This window comes from Kogia breviceps, chromosome 12 (genome assembly GCF_026419965.1).
Source record: "Kogia breviceps isolate mKogBre1 chromosome 12, mKogBre1 haplotype 1, whole genome shotgun sequence".
NCBI lineage: Eukaryota > Metazoa > Chordata > Mammalia > Artiodactyla > Physeteridae > Kogia > Kogia breviceps.
Genome location: NC_081321.1, coordinates 37,593,934 through 37,618,267, shown reverse-complemented (window position 1 = coordinate 37,618,267; position 24,334 = coordinate 37,593,934). Strand labels below are relative to the sequence as shown.

At 41.1% G+C, this 24,334-nt stretch overlaps 1 protein-coding gene across 12 annotated transcripts in view; it reads right to left on the bottom strand.

Moving 5' to 3' along the window:
- PCED1B (PC-esterase domain containing 1B) overlaps nt 1-24,334 on the bottom strand; it is a 275,588-nt gene that overhangs the window by 131,397 nt on the left and 119,857 nt on the right. For 5 of the 12 annotated variants that reach the window (XM_067009152.1, XM_067009154.1, XM_067009153.1 and 2 more), the window contains one exon: nt 12,995-14,822. The exons of 2 other annotated variants lie outside the window; for them this stretch is intronic. In XM_067009152.1, the coding sequence (XP_066865253.1) occupies nt 13,450-14,766 (1,317 nt within the window). In that variant the 5' untranslated portion in view covers nt 14,767-14,822 and the 3' untranslated portion in view covers nt 12,995-13,449. Of the gene's footprint in view, nt 1-12,994; nt 14,823-21,120; nt 21,151-21,525; nt 22,167-24,334 lie in introns of those variants that run through there. 5 more of the 12 variants (XM_067009155.1, XM_067009157.1, XM_067009161.1 and 2 more) reach the window with 4 other exon arrangements.

Here is a 24,334-nt window from a genome sequence, read left to right as displayed (position 1 = left end):
AAGTGATTCAGTTATACATATACATATATTCATTCTTTTGCAGATTCTTTTCTCATATAGGTTATTACAGAATACTGAGTAGAGTTCCCTGTGCTATACAGTAGGTCTTTGTTGATTATCTATTTTATATAGTAGTGTGATATGTTAATCCCAAACTCCTAATTTATCCCTTCCCCCAGCAATGGCATTTTGTAACAGGTGAAGCCAAGGTAGAGAACCACAAGACAGTGATGTTCAAACAAAATAATATTTACAAAGCAGGGGAGTGAAACAACTGTATTTACATATATACATATTTTTTTCGGGTTAGGATTAGGGTTCTAAATTTGCATTTTTAAAAGACAGCCTAGGGATTGATGCCCTGCTCCTTCACTCACTGACAGTGGGAGGTTTGACAAGCAAATTGACGTCTCCAAGCCTCAGTGTCTTCATCAGAAATAAGATTAATGGTAGTGCAGGGCTCATGGAGTGGCCACGAAGATGAGTAATCGTGCACAATGCCTGGTGCATAGGAAGTATTAGCTGTGATGAGTCAAAAAACTTCACAAACCACCGTGCCTAATTGACACTCCTCTCCCTGACTAGATGTGTCTCTCCATAGAACTAGTTTGTTCTGCCTTCTCATCATTTCGTTATTCAACTCAAAAAGACAAGCACTAAAATTCTGAGAAAAATATATTCCACACAAACAGCTATACTAGAAAGGTATTAATGTTCAGGTCAATGAACAGCTATATAAACTTATACTCCAGTAGTTCATAGTAGAACTTTTTTTTTAAACATCTTTATTGGTGTATAATTGCTTCACAATTGTGTGTTAGCTTCTGCTGTATAACAAAGTGAATCAGCTATACATATACATATATCCCCATATCTCCTCCCTCCCCCGCCCTCCCTATCCCACCCCTCTAGGTGGTCACAAAGCAGGAGCTGATCTCCCTGTGCTATGCGGCTGCTTCCTACTAGCTAGCTATTTTACATTTGGTAGTGTATATATGTCCATGCTGCTCTCTCACTTCGTCCCAGCTTACCCTTCCCCCTTCCTGTGTCCTCAAGTCCATTCTCTACGTCTGCATCTTTATTCCTGTCCTGCCCCTACCCCTAGGTTCATAGTAGAACATTTTAATTTAAATGATATTTTAAAAGAGAGAATCTTCAGATTGGCTAAACACATAAATAAAGGCCCTTTGAACAGTTCGGTGCCCACGTCCAGATGGATTTTCTGTTATCTTATTTGTACTTCCTGCCTTATCAGATCTTTCTTCCCTATGCCTGTTGCACAGTTTTAAGTCCTTTGTTTTTGTTATCTACACACTATAAATTTCGGGCATTTCATTTGAGATGCTGTGTACTCTAAAAAGAAGACCTTTTGTTTCCCCAATATCCTAATTTTTCATCCATAAAGACAACAGACAAGATAGTCTTTTAGAGACAGACGTTAAGGGATGAATTATTGATCAAACCATAAACAAGCTGGAAGATGAAATGCATTTGCAATTTATTTTAATCTTTTCCAAACTTTTCATCCTCTAACCCTAGAGATGTGTCAGTAATAGAGAAAAATGCCACATACACAGCTGGAACCAACTGGAATAATCAGAGACCATATTTTTTAAGGCAGTGATTTCCAATACTGAGATCCTCTTTTATGACTTCCCATCCCCATGGGCCCTGTGTTTTGCAAAATTGAACACACCAAACTGCATTTGTCAATGTTTAATTTATCTTCCCATTTTTTAAATTAATCACAGTCATCTATAACTGCCAACCAGAGCATCCAATTGGTATGAGACAACCTGGGTTACTACACAGAATTGCTATAATTCCAGTTAAAAGCAAGAAAATATCTGAAAGAAAACCATCTTTAATCTGAAAACAGACATTGTGTTTTCTCCCCCAGCAGGAAGAATGGTGATGAGAATCTTGACACTCAGGACCCTTTAGTCTTTGGTTCCAACCTTCCACCACTCTCTTCCCCACCAAATGTCCATGTACTATTCCCTGGAACTTGTGAATATGTTCGGTTTCATGGCAAAGGAAAATTAAGGCTGCAGATGGAATTATGGTTGCTAGCCAGTTGATTTGGAGATGAGATTATCCTGAATTATCCAAGTGGGCCTAGTATAATCACAAGTCTCCTTAAATGTGGAAGAGAGAGGCAGAAGAGTCCCTGTCAGACTGATGTGATGTGATATGGTGTGAGAAAGACTCACTTGGCCATGGCTGGTTTTGAAGACGTATGGGGCCAGGAGCCAAGAAATGTGAGCAGCTTCTCGCTGGAAAAGGCAAGAAACTGGATTCTCCTCTAGAGCCTCCAGAGAGGAACGCAGCCTTGCCGACACCTTAATTTTGCCCCGTGAGAACAATTTCAGGCTTCTTGCCTCCAGAATTGTAAGATAATACATTTATGTTATCTTAAACCACCAGTTTGCGGCAATTTGTTACAGCAGCCAAGAAAACTACTACAAATCTCTTTCCTCAAGTTATTGACCTCTACTCTCCTTATGAGTCCTGTGTTCTGGGCAAAGTGACCTCGTCCGTGGTGCCTGGCATGCTCTTCCAACTCCTCTGGATCCTTGTTTATGATCTCCCTCATAAGGGTGTCATGCCACCTCATTTCAGCAGAGTCAAATCCTGTCCCTCTTCCAGGATGCAGCTCACATACCTCCTCTGCCTCAACCTCCATTGTTACTGCATCTGCCAGTTGCCTGCAATCTCTCCCTCCTTTGAACTCCTGCAGTGCTGCGTCTGTCTCTCCCTGTCCTGGCATTTACTGCATTTTCTCCTGAAAGAGTTATTCATTCACCTATTATATCTTCTCTACAAGATTTTAAGTTCCCTGATGACAGGGCTAGTGTTTGACTCATCTCTAAATCTTCTATAATGTTTAGCCCAATAGGTTTATGTCCTATGAACTTAACATGTAATCACAGTCCTTTATATGTGTGTACATATATGAACGTGTGTATGTGTATATGCATGTATGTGTGTATGTACGTATGTGCGTATATGTAAATGACATTATAGTATGTCATACAGAACCATAGGCCCTCATAAGAATAAAGGAAGGGCTTCCCTGGTGGCGCAGTGGTTGAGAGTCCGCCTGCCGATGCAGGGGACGCTGGTTCGTGCCCTGGTCCGGGAAGATCCCACATGCCGCGGAGCGGCTGGGCCCGTGAGCCATGGCCGCTGAGCCTGCGCGTCCGGAGCCTGTGCTCCGCAACGGGAGGGGCCACGACAGTGAGAGGCCCGCGTACCGCAAAAAAAAAAGAATAAAGGAAAAAAGAAAACTAAGGTTTTTCACTAGCTGCTACACAAATGTCAAGCATCCCAGACACATCTATAAGACTAGGCTGAGCACTCCTCCCTTTACAAGATGGCTATCGAAGCACGGAAGACTATGGTACGTTTACCCCTTGGTGGAGGAGATGTGCAGTAAAAGTGGAGAGCTGTGCCTGAGACACCCCTGCATTCAGGCACAGGATCTGAACAAATAGAGGAAGGTGAGGTCCGTGAACAGCAGTAAGGTCTTGGGCCAACAGCTTAATTTTAAATTTTATTTTGGATCCAGCTGCCCACCAGAAAAGAATGCAAAACGCTTTTTTTAAATGCAGATGTTGATCAATATCTTTCTCGAAAGAAAGAAACCAAGAACGAAGCTAAACAAGCCACAGCATCAAAGAGGTGATGGCACACTTGGCTTGTGCGTCTGTGAGACAGCGCCATTCTTTAAAAAAAAAAAAAAATTTAAGTTTTGTCTCTAAAGATAAGCAGGTAGCTTTGTGGCACCACAATTTCCAGTTCTGTGAAAATAGAAAATTGTTGCTGTTCATATTTTGCATATTAAAGCAATTACTTTAGCCAGTTTTTAGCTTTTGTCCTTCTAAAAGAAACATTAGACCCAAGAATACACATCCCTCCAAAGACTATTCTAATCCTGGTATGTTTTTAGTTCTTTCCTCTTAGAGTCAGGAAATGATACATCACAAATGAATTTTTAATTGTCTGTATTTATTATTACTATATGCCAGACATTATGCTAAGTGATTATAGATATTCTGCCATTTAAAACTAACAATCCTCCCCAATGTTCCTAGCAGCATTTTTTTCAATTGCCAAGATATGGAAGCAACCTAACAGTCCATCAACAGATGGATGGATAAAGAAGATGTGCTATATATACACACAACAGAATAGTACTCAGTCATAAAAAAGAACAAAATTTTGCCATTTGCAGCAGCATGGGGGGACTTGGAGGGCATTATGCTAAGGGAAATAAGTCAGACAGAGAAAGAAAAATACTATATGATATCACTTAAAGATGGAATCTAAAAAACACAACAGACTAGTGAATATAACAAAAAAAGAAGCAGACTCACAGACATAGAGAACAAACTAGTGGTTACCAGTGGGGAAGGGGGAGTGGGAGGTAAAAACAATTGGCTGTAAGAGAGGCTACAAGGATGTATTGTACGATATGGGGAATATAGCCAATATTTTGTAATAACTGTAAATGGAGTGTAACCTTTAAAAATTAAATAAAAAATAAAAATTTAAAAACTTTTTTAAAGAAACTAACAATCCTGTGAGGTGGGTATTATAATTTTTATTTTAAAGTTTAGGTAGCTGAGCCATAAAGAGTTTAGGTTCTTATACAAGCTCTCATCACCAGTAAGGGGCACAAGATGCCATTTACTCCAAGGTGTTTGCATCCTTAATCCCATGTTCTTGACCTCAGTGCCATCCAGAACTTCCCTGTGGGCTACTTATCAGGCAGAGGAAAGAGCTACATCCCTCCTGTACACAGATGTCAGCTTCTAACCTTAGATATTAGAACTTAAAGAAACTCCAGGGCAGGACTTTCCAACTTTTTTGACAACAACCCATAATAAGAATCACATTTAACATCTAATCACAGAACACACACATACACACACACACACACCCCATAATATCATTTCTACTCTATGTGTGCTCTGATATATTTTATTCTACTCTATTTCATTTTTTATAATTCCGGTCAAGAACCACTAGATTGTTATCACAACTCACTAACAGGTTATTACCTTTATTTTGAAAATCATGACACTAGTACATAGCTAGTCTATCTTACACAATTACTTTTGGAAGAGAGATCTTCCATCTTAAGTAAGTTATTTCTGAGTCTCCAGTTTCCTCATCTGCGAAATGAGGAGGCTGGACCAGTACTTAGCACTGGGCCTATGGCCAGTGCTCTGAAATGTTTGCTAAGTGGCTGCCCCACTAACCTGCCTGGCCATTCCACTGTCCTCCACCAGCTGCATGGCTCCATGCCCATTTTTCTTTCAATATTAAAAACACACTCGGGAACTATACTCAATATTTTGTAATAACCTATTAGGGAAAAGAATCTGAAAAAAAGTATATATATATGTATGTATATATCTATCTATCTATCTATCTATATATACATATATATATATCTAACTGAATCACTTTGCTGTACACCAGAAACTAACACAACATTGCAAATCAACTATACTTCAGTTAAAAATAAATAACTAAATAAATAAAACGAAGAATACACCAAACTAAGTTACTCATACCCTAAAGGTGATTATACAGTGGTAGCTAGAACAGTAGGATGAACTTGGAACAAATCTTTAATTTTGTCTAACAAATATTTTCATAGTGCTAAGTATGTGCCAGTCACAGCTGTAAGGCTTTATAAACATTAACTTGGTTGATGTCCATCTATAATCATCCTATGAGGTAGGTGCTACCATCCTAATTTTACAAATTAGGACCCTAAATTCCACTGTATTTTTGTAGCACTGATACTACCCAGTTTTGAAGAGCATTATTTTTTAAATTAAACTGTACAGAGTTGAACATAGAATTTCAATAATATTTTATTTTTAAATTTTTATTGAAGTATAGTTGATTTACAGTGTTATGTTAGTTTCAGGTATACAGCAAAGTGATTCAGTTATATATATATATATATATATTAACCCTGAGAATATATATATATGTGTCTGTGTATACATATATATATATTTTTAAATTTTCATACAAGGGTAACTTTATTAAAGCAAAGAACTGAACATAATTTTAATGGACATTTTTCAAAGAACTCCACCTCCATCATATCTTCTCCTGACTTTTATCTTCATTGAGAAATTGTGCAAGGTTAAGTTTACTCTTTTCTAGTGCTGCTGTTTTGGCTTACCTTGGTAATCTCATCTTCATTTCTGGTCTGGCTCTGGAACTTCACGATAACTTTCAGAGTCAACTTCGGCCTCAATGCTCTGACATCTCTTGCTTGTTCTAACTGATATATATATTCTTCTTCAGATTCTTTTCCATGATAGGTTATTACAAGATACTGAATATAGTTCCCTGTGCTATACAGTAGGTCCTTGTTGTTTTTTTCTATTTTATGTATAGTAGTGTGAATCTGTTAATCCCAAACTCCTAATTTATCTACCCACCCTCCTTCCCCTTTGGTAACCATAAGTTTGTTTTCTATGTCTGTGAGTCTATTTCTGTTTTTGTAAATAAGTTCATTTGTATCTTTTTTTTAGATTCCATCCATTAATATTTTAATATGAGACATGAAATAAATTTAATTTGGGGGGTAGGCTGCTCCAGGGAGACCTCCTGTAGATAAAGGTTCAGCCTCCTCCACCATTAGAGGTATTCCAGTGGAAAAGTGAGAACATGATATTAAGGAATTACTTAGTAAAGCATTAAGTTAATTCACCCAGTAGTAATTTCCTTGAATAACCTTATATAATATGATTTCTTATCTAAATTTTATCTCTATCCATGAAAATTTAATGTATTGCCTAATAAATATTTTTATTGACTTAACAAATATGTATTTGTCAATAAACTAATTAGAGACTAGTATATCATTTGCAAATTGACATAGACACATAAATACCCTCACTCTGATGTGTAATAATTTATTTATTGGTAAATTAAGGAAGATATAATACCAAAACAAAGATCACTTGACATGCAAAGGAGTTTTTCCACTTTATTGTCCATTTATTAACTAACCCATTGGGTAGATTTTATAGAGTCTAAACTAATCCCCAGACTTTGATTCCTTCCCATCTGCAAAATCAGGACAATCTGTCCACTGTTTGCAGGTTCATCTCCATCTGGTCTATATCTTTGGTATTGTTCTAGCTCCGAGCTTACTTCCCAGTGTTAATATTGGGGCTCTTTATGGGGTTGTTTCAAATACCTGGCTTCTGTCTAGAATCACATTTCAGATGATCAGTGTTATTCCTTTCTCCCTGTGTCTGGGTCTGTGTCAGTAGAGCCCTAGATGATTGATGGGGGGGCGGAGTGGAGGAGGGGTTCTGAGAATAGAGTCCACCTGTATCCATTACCATATCTCATGGTGACCAGGCTTTTCTGTAGGAAGTGTATCTCAGAGTAAGCAAACAACTCCCGTAGATGAAGAAAATCTCTTCTTTACAAAAGAATGACAAACTAAGAAATGTGCAAGCAGTGGTAAAATCAGAAAATCACCATTTTCCCACCCCTAATGAAATCTGTTTCAAGCAAGAATCATCAATGTGTGTTAAAACCATTAAGTGAAAGATTGATGAGGAACAGAAATATTGACTTGGTACCAATGTACCACCCACAAGACACATGCTGGTTGCAAGGAGGAAAACATAACTTTGAAGTTTAGGAGTTCGACTGTCACCGTCTACTTGGTGATCAATCTCAGCATAGAATACTGGGAACCAGCGTATATGCCCTCTCCTGTGGTACAGTTGAAGCTCACTGCCTTGTCTGTGACATGTTCTATCAAAAACATTTAACTTGCCTCTAAACCAAACCTTTGGATCTATCATTCACTTTATAGGAAACACAGGGGATAAAGTAAAAGTTAAATGACATTATGAAGAAAACATTAGACAAGCTCAGAAAGTGGAACATTCTGCAGGACAAATGTTTTCAATGAGTCAATGCCATGAAAAAAAGAAGGGAGTGCTTTGGGTTCTCTTCTAGATTAAAAGAAATCCAGAGACATAATAAGCAATGCAATGTGTGATTCTTTAGTGGATCCCAATCTGAATAGGTGTCGAAAACATTTTGGGGACTGAATATCTGTCTTATTTCGGCTGCTGTATCAAGTCCAGTAGTTTGCCCCTGTCTGCAGGTCATGTGTTCCAAGACCCCCAGTGGATACCCAAAACTTTGGATATTACTGAACCCTATATATAGTATGTTTTTCCCTACACATACGTACCTATGATAGAGTTTAATTTGTAAATTAGGCACAGTAAGAGAATATCCAAATTGCCAGCATAGTTCCTTTTGTGCTTTGGGTCATTATTAAGTAAAATAAGAGATACTTGAACACAAGTATCTGTGACAGAGTGACAGTTGATCTGATAATCCAGACCTCTATTAAGTGACCAATGGGTGAGATTCACTGGACAAATGGATGATTCACATCCTGGATCGGGTGGAGTCGGGGTAGGTGGGTGAGAGACTTCATTACATTACTCAGAGTGGTGCACAATTTAAAATTTATGACTTGTTTATTTCTGGAATTTTCCATGTAATATTTTTGGACCACAAATGACCACAGGTAAGTGAAACCATGGAAAGTGAAACCGTGGATAAGGGAGTCTACTGTACTGTAGACTGAGTGGTTTCTAAACAATAGAAATTTATTTCTCACAGTGCTGGATCCTGGATGTCTGAGATGAGGGGGTCAGCATGGCTGGATTCTGGCGAGGCCCCTCTTTTTCCAACTTCTTGTTGTGTCCTCACACGGTGAGGAGCAGAGAGAGGAAGCAAGCTCTCTTGTGAACCTTACAAGTGTACTAATCCCACTCACGAGGGCTCCATCCTCATGCCCTCATCAAATCCTAATTATTTCCCCAAAGCCTCACCTCCTAATACCATCATATGGTGGGATAGGGTTTCAACATATGATTTGGGGTGGTGGGGGACACAAACATTCAGTCCATAACAGAAGCAGACAATTTCAACAAGTTGTCAGAGCAGCTTCTGCTGGTGCTCTTGTTCTTCAAAAAGAGACCTTTTCCTAGAGATTTAGTCTTGCTCTTAACCACGGTGTTGGCAGAGGGTGCTGTGTTGAATGACTATCCCTGCTCAGTTTCAGAATATTGTTTATTCTCCACTTCCCATTACCATGCTCCACTGGGACGTGTCTTAGGATGTTCTGTGACCCTGTGCTGGGCATCAAATACCTGGGGTGGGATACCTCCACTCCACGCAATACTCTGCAGGCTGGAGTAGACCCACCCCAATGCTTGTTATCAAGGAAGGCTGTCCTGATGCCTCCCCCATCTTGGGGGAAGAAGAGGGCAACCATTCCTTGTACATTTCATCCCACTTGGATTAACTAGCTAATCTCGGACTTGTCTCAGGTTTATCTGATAAATTTTAGCTCATATTTGGGCACAGATTATTATAATGCTCCATTAAAAAAGGGCTTCATATATAAAGTGTCAACAACAAACCTTTTCTCTTCACTTAGCCCAACTATTTTATCTGGCCTTCTCTAGCATAATAGTTCCCCACACATGCTTTTAAAAGATGCTACATATGAAAGTGTCTGTGGTCAAATAATTCTTGGAAATACTAGGTTAAGTACATTTAATCAAGTTTATTTCATACAGAACCTCTCAGAGCCTCTAATCCGTTAAAAGCCATTGTGAGTTTCCACGTGGGGTGACTGTAGAGTGAATCCTTTTGTAAGCATCCTTGCCCACAGAATGCATGAGGAGTAAAGATTATGGATTAAAGGGACATGTTTCTTTAAAGATTAATGGGTAAAGTCTCATGACAAATTATATCTATAAATTAAGCATGATAAAGGCTTTTCTTAAAGTTGTGACAATGAGAATACTGTTTCTAGTTTATAGCAACAAACATACAGTAGCTGAAAACAATGGTGAGTCCTTTCTCTGACATGATCTAAGTTTTCAAAACAACTTACCTTTGTGGAATTCGTGAACTGAAAGCTCCAGAGATGAAGCTGCTGCTACATACAACTCCAGAATTTAAAATGAAAATTGTTCCTTGCTGTTATGCAATGCAGATGCGGGGGAGGGGTTGGGAGTGGGAAGTTGGAGGGGGGGTGCATGCAAACAAACAAGAGCTCTGTGGCTGACCAGGGATGGGGCTGATCCTGATCCTGTGGGAGGATGTAAGTTTCCATTTGTTTTCAAATATTGGGCCTTGCTTTGCTTGTACTAACGAAAAAAAAAAAAGTTACAGCTTTAAAGTTTTGGCTTTTGGTATAACATAGTATACCTTATTATAGAATCTTGTGAAAAATGTGCTGCACGGATGTTAATTTAATCATTAATTTTCCTCTTTTTATTTTTTCCCCAGAAAACTGCAGACAAGAGTCAAATATAAAGAAGCTGTCATTTCTTGAGGCTGGGGAATAGGCCAAATGAACCCTGAATTCTAAGTCTTAACAATAGAGCAATAATTTCTCTCATAAAGGCTGAATAATTTTGGTTCTTTTTACCAGACAATAGCTTGATTGCATTGCTTGACTTAAGGAGCAAGAAGACAATAGCAAAAAAAATGGGCACAGAAGAAAGCTCTAGGCTGGAAGATAAGGCCAGGATATGTAGGAAATTAACAGGAAGGCCACTGAAGGTGCCCTCAGGCTCTAACTCCCAGTGGGGGTGGGGAGGTCCAAGGGGTGTTAGCTTCCCAGAATGACTGAGGTAAAGTTATAGGAGAGTTCTGTAGACAGTTTGGAAAGAAAAGTAAACAAATACAACTCAATTCTGATATAAATTGCATTCTTACTTAAGGATAGAATGTGAAGTAATTGTATTCTTGAACATTTTACTAAAGTAAACATGCTTGAACACCTTCTTTGCCAGGCACCATGCTAGTAGGCATTGGGAATTCAACAGCGAGCAAGACTCCTGGAGAAGCTAACAAACAAGCAGCCATTGATGCCCCTGAGTGGGGAGCAACACAAAGGAAATAAAGAGTGTGTTATGATGATCCTAACAGCACTCTTAGATGGTCATGGAAGGCCACTTAGGAGACGACTTGGAAGATGTGGGGGGAAGGATGAAGAGTTAGATATCCAAAGAACTAGGGAGTAGAGGATGTTGAACATTCCAGGCAAAGGCAATAGCAAGTGCATAGACCCAAGTTATACAAGAGTTTGACATCTTGTAAAAATAGAAAGAAGTCCTGTGGGGTTGAAAGTGTAAAGAACAACAAGGAGAGTTCCAAAAGATAACACTGCAGGGACAAGCAGAAGCCTGATCATGTAGGACAGCATAAGACATAGTAAGGATTGTACTCTGGGCTAATGGATTTGGACTTTTGAGCTCCAGAACTGTAAGAGAATAAATATGTGTTGTTTTAAGCCACCATGTTTGTAGTATTTGTTACAGCAGCCATAATACACGTGGGAAGAAGATTATCTGAGCCTACCCGTACTCCTAAACAGCTAAGAGAAACAGGACTGTTAAAGTGATCAGTGCCACTTAATCCATAACATAGTGGATTCATCATCGAGTCAGTGTCTGGTGCTCAGCACTGTATGTCTAAGAACTCATTCTCCTTGGTTCATTAGGCATGATCAGATTAAGGAGGATGAATACATACTAACTTAACTCACAAGAGAGAGATATAAACCACAACACAACAATTAACTGGCTTATTCATGGAAGTAGAAATACTAAATGGGTCAACTTACTTAGATCAGCAGCTAAATGCTGCTTGATCTTGCTTGGGAATTGTAAAGCCAGAATGATGGCAACGGGCTCATCTTGATGCCTAATGTTACCAAATCTCATAGCCTGCTGCACTCATCTCCATGGGATGAGAACATTTACACTGGTCAGATGGGTCCCTTCCCTCCTGATTATGTTGGGACATTCTGGCAAATTTTAACTTGTAGGAAATACCTTGCTAGAGTCCTCAAAGATCATCATGACCCTATTTTGGCAAGATTCCCTCCAATGTACCATAAAGATTAAATGTCAGTTTACCTCATCTTATGTAGTCTCACCAGGAACACATACTCCACCTCATCATTCACTCACTGATTCATCCAAGAAATATTATTCAGTACTTACTAAGTTCCAGACATTGTGCTAGGGTTTCAGACACAAAGATAAGTAAGATAAAGGCCCTATTTTCTTATGGTGTTTTAGTGGATTAAAAGTTTCTGCGTATTTGTTCTATAATTAGCTGATCTCATCCATGTCTGGTGATTTCATGGACTCCATTTTTGCGGAATAACATTTCCTTACCTTCATTGCCAAATTTAGGGATGGTCCAATTGAGGACCTGTAAAACAGTCAAATCAATTCAGTGAAAAATCCTGTTATCTGGACAATTTTAGTCATGTCCTATTTTGACTGTTTTATCTAGGCATTAACATTTCACTAATCTAGTGTGAAAAAGGGCCTAACATTTAAACAATCTCAATGATGTTAACATTCCTATGAAACAGAGAAGAGATGGTGGTGTCCACCTGTCCAATTTGCAAGGAAGGGATTTGTGCACTGGGTGGTCCCTTCCAACTCCTAGTTTTACTCTATGATGATTCATACTGTCATTGAGTGCAATTTAATTTTCTCAAGCCCCAAACTCAAGACTATTAAAGAAATCATAAAGTCATAAGCATGCCATTCACTCTAGTTTACATAACCAATAAACCTCTGGTTATGGAGCTATAAGGGTTTTTCATCATCACTTCCATAGAAAGACCATGTTTGGTAAACTTCCCTTCTTGGTTTGTTGCAGTATAAATCAAGTTTGAAAGTTAATATAAACTGGATACTAGTATAAACTATGAAAGACTAGTGAAGGAGTGATTTTTCTGTGTGATCTAGAACAAGTCACCCACCTCTTGACCGCAGATTCCCTGTTTGTAAATGTTAGTTAAATTTTATGTTTTTAGTTTTCTGTTCTAAAATTCCATGAGTCTTCGAGAATCTCTGGAAAATATCACCACAAAAAGTTCAAGTTCTTTTGTTTATTTGTAAGGAATCAGATCCATTTTATGGAAACCCTTTAGAGAAATTCCATTTTGAGTAGTTTATCAAGAGGCCGTAACTCTACAGCAGATACTGTCCCTGCTCTTATGAAGCTAAGTATTCAATGGAAGGGAAAGGCACCATTAAATACAGACTCACAAAACCCACAATGACTTTTATGAAACAACTTGTTAATTTCAATTTTATATTTACGAAAAGACAAAGAGAATAGGCAGTGGGGAGGCAGGAATGATGCCTGGTCCCCCCTCACAGAGTGCAGTGAGAGGCCACAGCCAGCAAGAATAGGTCAGACTGCTCTTCCCTGCCATTATTGATAACAGCAACGGACCAAAGGCTTCAGTTAACAAGGTCAGTCTGTCTGGGGAGAGTCGGACGATCTGTCCAGTCCATGTGCATGAAGAGGAAGGCCCAAGTCAGTCTACTGAGGCCTTGGCTCTCTATAGGCTGGGGCCCTTCTCTTGGAAGTTCTGGGCCCCCCTCTCCAGGGCATGTAGGGGCCACGGGGACAATAGCGGGGAAAACCCCTATGGACCACAGGGGCCCGCTGCTGATAACAGGGTTGGGGGAAGGGGGGCCTAGGTGGCTGGGGACTAAACAAGTCACCATCGAAGGCAAATTCTGTCTGGGTAGATGGGGGAATATCTGAATGAAAATGGTTCAAGGAGAACTGATCCCATTGTAAAGGATGGTCTGAAGAAAAATGGGCATCTTGGGGACAGACTAGGAACGGGGGTGTCACCTGGTGAAGGGGGGTGGGACGGGGTTTTAGGGGCAGGAGTGGGAACTGGGGTGGGCGGTGAGATGGCGTGGGGGGCAGGGGGCAGCATCCAGGTAGAGGCAGAGGTCCGGGCGGAGAAGGGAAGGCCGGTTGATCTCTGCAGGCCAGGAGCTGCCTCTCAATTCTCCTGCCAGGTCCTCCCCTCGCGGGGCCATCCTTGATGTACTTGCCCACTAGGTCGCGTTGGGGCAGCTCCACCCCCCAGGCGTCGGCCACGTGGGCCAGCAGAAGCTGGGAGAGATGCCGGTGTGCGTGCTCGTTCCAGTGCACTCCGTCGGGCTGCAGGTACTTCCCTGTGTGGCGGCGGAAGTGGAAGTGCAAGTCCAGCACATCGAAGCCGTGCTTTTCGGCCTCGACAGAGCTGTAGAAGTTGGCCTCAATCACATTGGTTTTCAGTCTGGAGGCCGCGGGTCGGGGCTCGGGCGGAAGGAAGCCGCTATTGATGTTGTCGCCCACGGGCATGGCTGTGTTCCAAACCAGGAGGCACGACTCGGGCAGCACCTGGCGCAGGCGCCCAAACAGGCTCTCCAGGTTCCGCAGGTAGTTCGGCCAGGAGTCCTCCCCGTACCTGGTGAGGTCCCAGAGGCAGGAGTTCATGATGACCAGGTCCGGGTCGTGCTCACCCGAATGCAGCTCCTCCAGGATGGCTTCGAGGTAGTCGGAGTACACGCGCGTCAGGAAGTAGAAGCGCACCAGGTGCTGGCCGGAGCAGAACTGGCGCACCTCGCGGTAGTGCTTGCCGTTATGCATGCGGCCCTGCATGCCCCCCTGCACCAGCTGGTCCTGCTCGAAGCTGTACTCTCCCTTGGCCTTGAGCTGGCTGAGTGTGAGCAGGCAGTCCTTCTGCAGCAGGAGCACCAGGTCCTTGTACACGGCCCTCTGGACCGAGTCCCCCAGGATGACCACGAACTTGTTGTGGAGCAGCTGCCGTACTTCGGAGGCGAGCAGGTGGACCATGACGCCAGGGACGCGCCGCCTAGCTCCTTCCTTTCACTCGGTGGGTCTGTGGATGGCTAGGACAGAAGGAGAGAGCGTATGGGAAGGAGCCACCTCGGGCAGGACGGTTTGGGAGGGCCCGGGGACTGGGATGGAGCTTTAGCCTGGGGCACCTGCAGGGCCGGGGGGGGGGGGGGGGACGGACCCTCTACCGTCAGCCCGGAAAGAAGGGAGCCTGGAGCCAGAAGCCCTGGTTGCCCTGGATGCAGTTTCTGCCTGAGACATAACTCTGAACACCCAGGAAACCCAGGTTCTACCTGGCCAGGGGAGGCCCTGCCCTCCCGGGCTGGAGGTACAACCACCACAGGATACCCCACCACCACCGGCCTGGAGGCAGCCCAGAAGTCTGACAACTGGAGAATGGTTAGGCAAATTTTGCAGCTGTTAAATACTGAGGATTATGATCAAGCAAGAACATGGAGAGTGTGATATATACTGTTAAGTTGAGGAAGTTACCATATGTGTGCCCCATTTCCCTAAAATGGTATAAAATAGATATGCATAGATCACACTGAAAGAAAATAGGCAAAAACCAGTTTTTAATAGGACAGTAGGATTATGGGTGACTTGCCTCCCCCTCCCCTTTTTGTAACTATACTTTATATAGTCTTAAATCGATTTTAATAACTTAAAAGGAATGTAATGAAATGCAACAGGCCGCAGAAAGGAAGAGCACATATGCCAGGTCAGAAAACATAAAAACAGATTTCTTTCACAAGCGAGCAACTGTTTCTTATTAATGGGACTTGTAAGAAATAAATAAAATTGGAAATAATTCACATGTGTTTCAGCTGTAATATTCTTTGTATTTCATTTGAAGGAGATCAGAATATGCCACCCCCAAATATGCTTTGGCATAAGAAATATTTTAGCTAAGGGCCACTGAGAATCAATAGATACAGGAAGAGTTCTCTGCCCTCCCACTATGAACCTAAGAGCAGGGCATAAATTTCCTTTTGAGGAAGTTGCCCCTTCCCCCAGCAAGGAGAGAAGAGCCAAGGAAGAAGACAGTGAATTGTCAACCCCGAGATGAGTCTGCATAAACAAAAGAGCCCTTATTCTCCATTAGTACCCCCATAAATCCCTTCCCCACAATTTATCATCCCTTGAAACTCATATCCTTTGTTCTTTGTTAAAATGGTATATAAGCCCAAGTCTGACCGCTTCTTTGAGTGTCATTCCTTTTCTGTGAACGTTTATGCACATAAATATTAACAAAAATTGTGTGCCTTTTCTCCTGTTAATCTGTCTTTTGTTAGTTTTATTAACAGGGCCCCAGACACTGAACCTAAAAGTGTAGAGGAAAAGATTTTTCTTCCCCAGTACACTGAATAAAACGTCAAAAGTTGTGAAACTTGTCTTCAGAACTTCAGAACGAGTTTATTGCAAGCTGCCATTTACAGCCATATCCAGTAGAATAAAAGGTGGAGACACACTAAAATACTACTGGCAAATCTCACATGGGGAGGAACATGGCATCCACTTCACACACACAGAAGCTGTTAAAATCTGCTGTGGCTTGATATTCATAGGCTTTCATGCATTAGTAAACATTTTAATAGGTGTGGTGGATAGCTATTATTAAATTACACATCTGGTTTTTAAAAGCTATACTATTTGTGGTTTTAAATGGGTATGAGTACAAAAAAAAAAAAAAAAAAAGCCATGAAGATGGATGGAGTACAAAAGTGCTCCACTAAGAGAACAGTTTAAAATATTGGCTTATATGAATCTTCATTTAAATGATTTTGCTATCGGACAAAAAGCTTAGAACTAGGATTTTGCTCATTGTGGTACAACAAAATAAAACGTAATTAAGCAAACTCCAGATCCCCTTGGGGCTCAGGCACGTTCACTTGTTTATATTCATTTGTTCATCCAACTCACACTTACTAAGCACTGACTAAATTGTCTACATGGAGCATATAAAAATGAGTAAAACCTGGTCTCGCCCTTCAGGAGCAGATCAGATATATTCATTGATAACTGTAATAAAAAGTTGGAAGTGCTAAGCGCCATGCAAATAGAATGAGCAGGTGTGGTGGACTTTCAGGGGTCCTTGTGAACAGGATTACACTACCCCAGACCCAAGTCTCCAAAGTGCAAAGTGAAGCGGAAAAACTTTCCCGGTGTTTTCAGGGCTCCCATGCCACCCCAGCTATATGTGCCTTCTCTGGGCTGGACTCTTGTCATATTCTGTTCTAGTCCCCTAGAGCAGCGGTCCCCAACCTTCTCTGGCACCAGGGACCGGTTTCATGGAAGACAATTTTTCCACGGACGGGGCAGGATGGCGAGATGGCACAGGCGGTAACGTGAGCAATGGGAAGTGACGGGGCAGCAGCGGATGAAGCTTCGCTCACCCGTCCGTCACTCACCTCCTGCTGTGTGGTCCGGTTCCTAACAGGCCTCGGACCTGTACCAGTCCACAGCCTGGGGGTTGGGGACCCCTGCCCTTGAGTAGAGGACATCATCCCCTTCCACTGGAGTTCCCTCCCCTAGGCTGGCAGATGTGATAACCCAGCACTCTCTCCTTCAGTGGTACTGTGTTTACACGGCCCAATGCATTCCTTCTCTGAGTATGAAGTGCCCTAGATCTGAACTCACAATGTGAGTCAAATCCACTACCTAAAAGCTGTGGAAAACGGAGGCTTTTAAATATACTGGTGAAGAACATTGCTATTAGAGCCACACTCTCTGGGTTTGAATCTCAGCTCTTCTATTTGCTAGCTCTTTATCCCTGGGCAACTTATTTAGCCTTTCTCTGTCTTACCTTTCCTCATCTGTAAAATGCGACTTTTAGCACCCACTTCAGAGATTTGATCTGAAGATTAAATATAAAGTGGTTAGAATGATGCCTTGACAAATAGTCAGCATGAATGAGTTACTATTCATTGAGCAAGTTTCAGAACACCCGGTTAATCATCTATAAAAGGGGAGTTACAATATTTGTGCCGTTTGTCTAGCAGGGTTCTGTGAAGATAAAATGAGAAGCAAGTGAAAGATTTTGAATAAAGCAAAACTAACATTTATTGAACAGCTACCAGATGCCAAGTGCTTTGTAAATATTATCCGATTTGTGAGAAGCTTCTTATTCTTTCCATGTTATAGGGAAGGATCTTGGTGTGATGAGCTAAGATTTAAAACTACTGTTGGCAAAGCCTGTTCCTGTAGGAGACATCCCTTAGAGCAGAACCCCTGCAGGTCAGTCTGAATCCAAAAGCTTGGCTCATGTCAGGGAAATATTTGGGGGCAAGATGGGAGAAGAGTGTTTCAGTGTGCCTTTAAGCATAGTCAGGTAATCCTTTACTCTGCCTGCTTGGGAGAGGGGTCCATGTGTACTTAGGGGGTTGGGGATCAAGTGAGGATATAGATATATCTCATCCCATACCTTGATCTCAAGCAAGAGACATGCACAAATTAAAAGACCTGGATTTTAGAATAACCAAAACAAACTTCTACAGATTTCAGAGTCTCACAGTGTTTGAGAAATTCTGGCTGCCCTATATCCTGACAAGTAAACCTAATCCACCCAGATGCTGTTCCAAGGGCTTGGAGCCAAAACCGGGCAAAAATGTCCGCCTAAGAATTTCTTATTGTTCTTCTACAATGGAACACGAAGATTGGACTGTAGGAAAGAAGGGAGGGGGAAGTGACTAGAAAGAAGCATTCCAGTTAGAAGCTGAAACTGAAAGGAAATTCGTGAAATTCTTCATAAACTTCCTGTCACAACAGAATTAACAAATCAGACATCCTCAGGACTATCATTGTGGGAAAAAAAAATCATTTAAAAACTAAGATGCCAAGCATTAAAAACAAAACCTAACAGAAACAAAGTGATTTTTTTCAGAGGTGTGAGGGAAGAATAATTTGGAGAGCTGAATCTTCTCTGGTCTGGCAAAAAAAAAAGGTTGGTAAGTTCCATTTTCAAAGTTTTTATTTATAAAAATGAAACAAAAAAGGGATTTGAAAACAGTCAGATCAGTGATCTTTTTGGCTTAAGAGTTTTTCTTTGCTTCAAATTTGCAAAACTTACTAGTTTGGGTAGTAGCTATTTTATAGATCAATTGACGCATTCATTCATTCCTTAAGGAATTCATTGACAACTAGATATTGTGCTAGGTGGAAGGAGGAGGTATAAAAAGGCAGTCTCTTCTCTCAAGAGGAGGGGTAAGAAAATGGGCATATACAAATATCAAAGGAGCTAACAGCTAGAACTGATGTATGTAAATGAAATATCAAAGCCAGTAAGAAGAGTCAAAGGGGAGGGAGGAGATAGACGGATGATACAATGCAATCTGTGATTCCAGCCTCAAATTAAAATCGAGTTTTAAAAGAGTTTATGATGAGTCCTTAAATCATAATTATAAGTAGTCCCACGTTTTTCTGTTTTCAAAGTAAAATTTGGGCTTTGGCTAAAGCTCTGACAGAAATTTTCATTAATAATGGCTACTACTATAATAAATTACTTTTAGGCATCTTGCTTAGATTTCCATTTGGGGATAATTGGTTTTTTAATAGCTTCATAAACCGTCACTTGTAAATCACTGACTATTGCTTTATAACCATCACAAACCAAACACATAGCATTGTTTTTTATTAATCAAGTGTTGTAGAAATTAGGTTAGTTTTTTTCTTTTCCTATTGATCTTTAGTTAAAGGAAGAGTGGCAAAGATACAGAGGCCAGTTACTGTGGAGACCCTGCAAAGAAGTCTTAAATCACAGAGGTAATCACTAACAATTAGGACATTGTTTTGATTAGTTGTAGGAAGTACTTCTAACTAGTTTAGAAGTTTCTTGCATATGACTAACCGTCTTAATGCAACACTGTATTAGGAATATAAATAGTTCATTTCCTTCTAACTGCATTTTTGGTGATCAGATCTATGTTTGAACTATCAAAGATCCCCTTAAACATTAATGGAATAGATGCTACAAATAAGAAAATGATTTTTCGTGAACTCACCTATACAGCTTACCAGTTCTCGGTATTTCTTTAGTTTCCTATGTGGAATTTAAACTGGTCAAAAATTAAATTGCGTATCATGTAAAGTTTCCAAAGGAAAGAGAAAAGCAAAAGATTCAAACTTCTCTTTGGGAAAGCAAACTTCTCTTTTCTGCAGATGGGGATTCTCAAGAGATTGATCTTTTGATTTGGGGCAAGTCAGTTAACATTCTACTCCTCTGTAAACACAAAAATGGGAAAATGATGCAGGCCTATTATTTTTAAAAGTGGTTTTAGGAGAAATTTTTAAAGATACATGAAAGTACTGTGAGATACCGTGATAAATAAAGCAATAGAAAGATGATTTCCAAATATTAGCCATTGGAAAGACCGATTTTAATCCCACACCCCTCACCTCTAATATAGGCCTCAGCTCTGCAGCCCATCAATTAATTCAGTAAAAATTTAGAAAACACCGTGTATACCTGGGGCTGTGACAGGTGTCATTCTGCAAGTTTGGCTCACATCCCCCAACAACTCTCATGGTTTCTCTACCCCATCCCAACACATATGTCATATGGCCTATATTTCTCACTTGGTTATTCAGTTAGTTCTTATACACCACAGCTAAAATCTCAGCAACATGTGGCATAAATGGAAAACTGAATTTAGATTAATGATCTTCGAACATTTAGATTAATGTAACCACAAGTTTTCCTTGTGGAGGCAGGAATCACTGTGGACATATTCCGTTTGTATCCGTACCATCCTCACCAGGCCACAGTCTTAATTTGTGATTCTTTTGTAATAAAGTGTCAACAGAAGAATTTCACACACTTGAAGAATCTGAAAATTACCAAGTTTAAAAATCCTTAAGGCAGCATATTTTTCCCATAGTAATAGTCCAATATAAAAATTTCTTATGGATTATACAAAGAAACGCAGGGGACATCCTGTATGAATGAAGTGCGGGTTCATAATACCTGATATGCAGGTAACTTCTATAAAAACAAAGATAAACTATGGAGCCTTTCCAAAGAGCTCCATTAAAAAAACAAACAAACAAACAAACAAACAAAAACCTTGTGTTTTACAAAAGGACCTCCTAAAGTAAAAAATCAAAGCAATTCATATAGACAAAATATGATTTCCATCTTGTACAGCCTATGACGAACTTCCACATTCTGGTCTCGAACCATTATTTAAACTACACCTGTTGGAATTCCCTGGCGGTCCAGTGGTTAGGACTCCAAGCTCTCACAGCCAAGGGCAGAGTTCGGTCCCTGCTCGGGGAACGGGAACGATAAAATCCCACAAGCCACATGGTGAGGCCAAACAAAACAAAACAAAACTACATTTGCTAACTCCCTACCTTGTGTTACTCCTCTAACAGGAATGAAAGATACTGGAAGGCAGTGACCTGGCTTTCACTTCCAGGAGACGACACAGTCAGGTGTGGACTCTGGCCTTGAACAGCTGTGTGCTCTTGGGCTGCCTGCCCACTGCCCTGAGCCACGGTATTTTTCTGGTGTCAAACAGGGGTAATATCCCCCATTTCACTCAATAATAGTGAAGATGAAAAGAGATCAAGGTCAGCGTCCATCAGAGGCCTAGGCAAGTGCCGACTTGCATTAGGCACCCTTAAACCTCCCCGCACAGCTACCCCTCCCTGTGGGGAGAATGCTGAGCCTGCAGACGGCAGCTTGCCCTGGTTCCCTGCCTCAAACTTCAAACCCACAGCTCCCCGTTCCTCCCTCCCAAAGGGGCAGAGCTGTACCTCCTCAGCTGTAAAGGTGATCCCTCAGCTCTGGTGGCTGGTCCTCCTACATCCTCAGGCACTTTGCTCCAGGAGGTCCCCCGGAGAGGGGAGAATTATGCTTTCTACGTTTCCTTCAATCTCCTGGGGCTGGCTCCTTTCTTTAAACCTTAAACACATTCTAGTTTCTTGCTTTAAAAAAGAAAGGAAACGTCTTTGACTCCACCTCCAGGACAGTCCTATCTTTTGCTTCCCCTTCAAGGCCACTTTTTGCAAAGTTGTTGGAGCTGGCTGTGTCTGGGTCCTCACCTCCCACTCCTCCTTTGACTTGATTTCTGGCTTCCAACTCCACCAAAGCGAAGAAACGTTTGTCAGTAAATCCCCAGCGATTTCCTTGTTGCTCCTTTCAGCGACTACTTCTCCGTCGTTATCACATCTGTAGCATTCCTAGCTCCTGGGGGCTGGGGCACTGATGGTGATCCCCTTCCACGTCTCTGCTGGAGAGTCTGACACCCTGGTCTTCTGTCTCACCTCTCCCGGTATCCTGTGTGAGTTTCTCTTTCTCTGGCCATCCCCAAACGTCGGTCTTTCTCGAGGCCCACTCATTGGCTCCTTCCTTCTTTTCTTCAACATTCTTTCCTTTGGTGAATTCATCCACGCTCCTGGTGTCCATCGTAATGTGAACATACACTCCTATTTGCCCCAACTTTTCTGGTTTACCTCTGCTTTCCCTCCCCCTAAATGTCCTATTTGGGAAAGAAACAAATGATACAGTCCCCATATCAGTTACTATTAGTATGCAGATGACTCCGAATGGAGGCCATAAAGCACAGAGGCTGAGGGGGTGGGCCCTCGAGTCGGCCCCCCTGGGTTTATATCCTGCTCCACCACTTACTAGCCTCTGAGACCCTGGGTAGAGTAACCCTTCAGAATTTTTACCTATAAAACAAGAATACTACTACAGATTTCTTAAGAAGTGACGGCTAAATGAACACAGGTAAAGTCCTTAACATGAGGTCTATCATATTTTTAAGTGCTCAGTAAATTTAGCTAGCCCAAACTTGTCTCCCGAGTGCCTGACATAGTCTGGTGAGTAGAATAAGGTGAGTTCAGGTGAGTTCCAAGAGGGGGACAAGGAGTGACCTAGTCTGCGTGGGTCTCTTATCACTTCTAAATTCTCTAGATGCCATTATCCTCCCATCACACTGTGGCTGAATTCCTAACATAATTCTCTTGTGACCTTTGAACAATCTTCCTAAAGGTAAATATCGATCGTCCGTGGGAATGATGGCATATTTTGCTGTGCATTTTCAGAGAACTGCTATATAATTTATGCTTGCATCACTGGCTGGGGATAACGAGGTGGAAACAAACTCTGCTTCTAAAACGCTTGGGCCAAGTCATTTTTATTTTTCACGACTGTGGCCATTTACACTGTTCGTAAAACATCAAAAGCCTTCAGTGACAGCCTGGATATAGATCAGTTCAACTATTTCTTGGCAATAAAAAAATAAGACGTAATTTTTGAAAATACACGTTAGGGAGGAGAATGATGCAATATATTTTAGGAGGCTGTGCACAGTAATCAATTTCACCTCCGTTATAGATTTTGTGGTTAAATTTTCTACTTCCCATACATTTCTCTTAATCCTTAAGGAAGTGTGTCTTATTTTGATTGAAATACTTTCTAAAATGGGAGAGTTTTTATTCTATACGTGTTTTCTCATATTTCTCAGTTTCATATCTTCACTTTCATCTGATACGCTAGCATAACGACAACATTTTGCATTTATAAACGTTGTTTTTTAACCTAGGGTATGATCATTCCTTCTGTGCATCTCTCCAAAGCCTGTGGATGAATTATAGAGCTTGCATATACCCAGAGGGCTTTTTCTTACCTCTTCATGTTTGCTCCGTGACTCAGCATTGAGCATTCCCTAACCCCTTCTCCTACTGAAATTCTGTTTCCTCTTTAAGACCCAGTTTAGAGTACAATTCTGTCTGAGAGCCTTTCCTAGTTTCCCAGACAGAAAAATCTCCCCTTCCTCTGACAGATGCCTCTATTTAGCACTTGGTTCTGTTTTTTCTATAATTAACTGTCCATGTGTATTTCTACCCCAGTACATCCCAGTCCTGGGTGGCAGAAATGGTTCTCACCCATCCTTGTACCCCTCATGGACCAACGGTTATTATCCATTGAGCAAGGCCTATTCTATTCTCATGACCTAGTGAAGTAGAGACTATTATTATCTCCATTTTATGGGTGAGTAAAGTGAGGCTTGGAGAAGTTATGTCAATCATCCAAGGTTGTACAGCTAGTAAGAAGAGGCAGCACTGGTCCCTTATGGACAGTGACTCTACTGATTGATTAGATAAGCTTTAGATTTTGTTTTGCTTCTTTAGGAGGACATATGGCTCCAGAGCCCAGGCTTTTAACCTCAGCTATACAGATTTATTGAAATCAAGAGGAAAAAATAATCTCACCTAGGGAAAAAATTTGCATGTAATTTTCCTTTTTATTCTCCGTCGAAAAACAAAACAAAGCAATGCTGTGTGCACAGCTTTCCATTTTTCCATGTGAAAACAAGGCAGTTATGGAATCAACCTAGTTGTTTCCATCACTGATAGTTAGCTCTTCTTCTGAGTGGGTCAGTGGGAAAGTCAGTGCCGCACTAAAGCTACATTAATGCTTCAAATTTTTCTATTCTTACGTTGCTTACTCTAGATTCTAACTACTCTAGGTGCAATGGCTGAGTAAAAGTTTCCATGACTGAAAAGAGTGTGGGTGGTGGTGCTAATAATGACTAAACTGCTTTCAACTGATTAACAG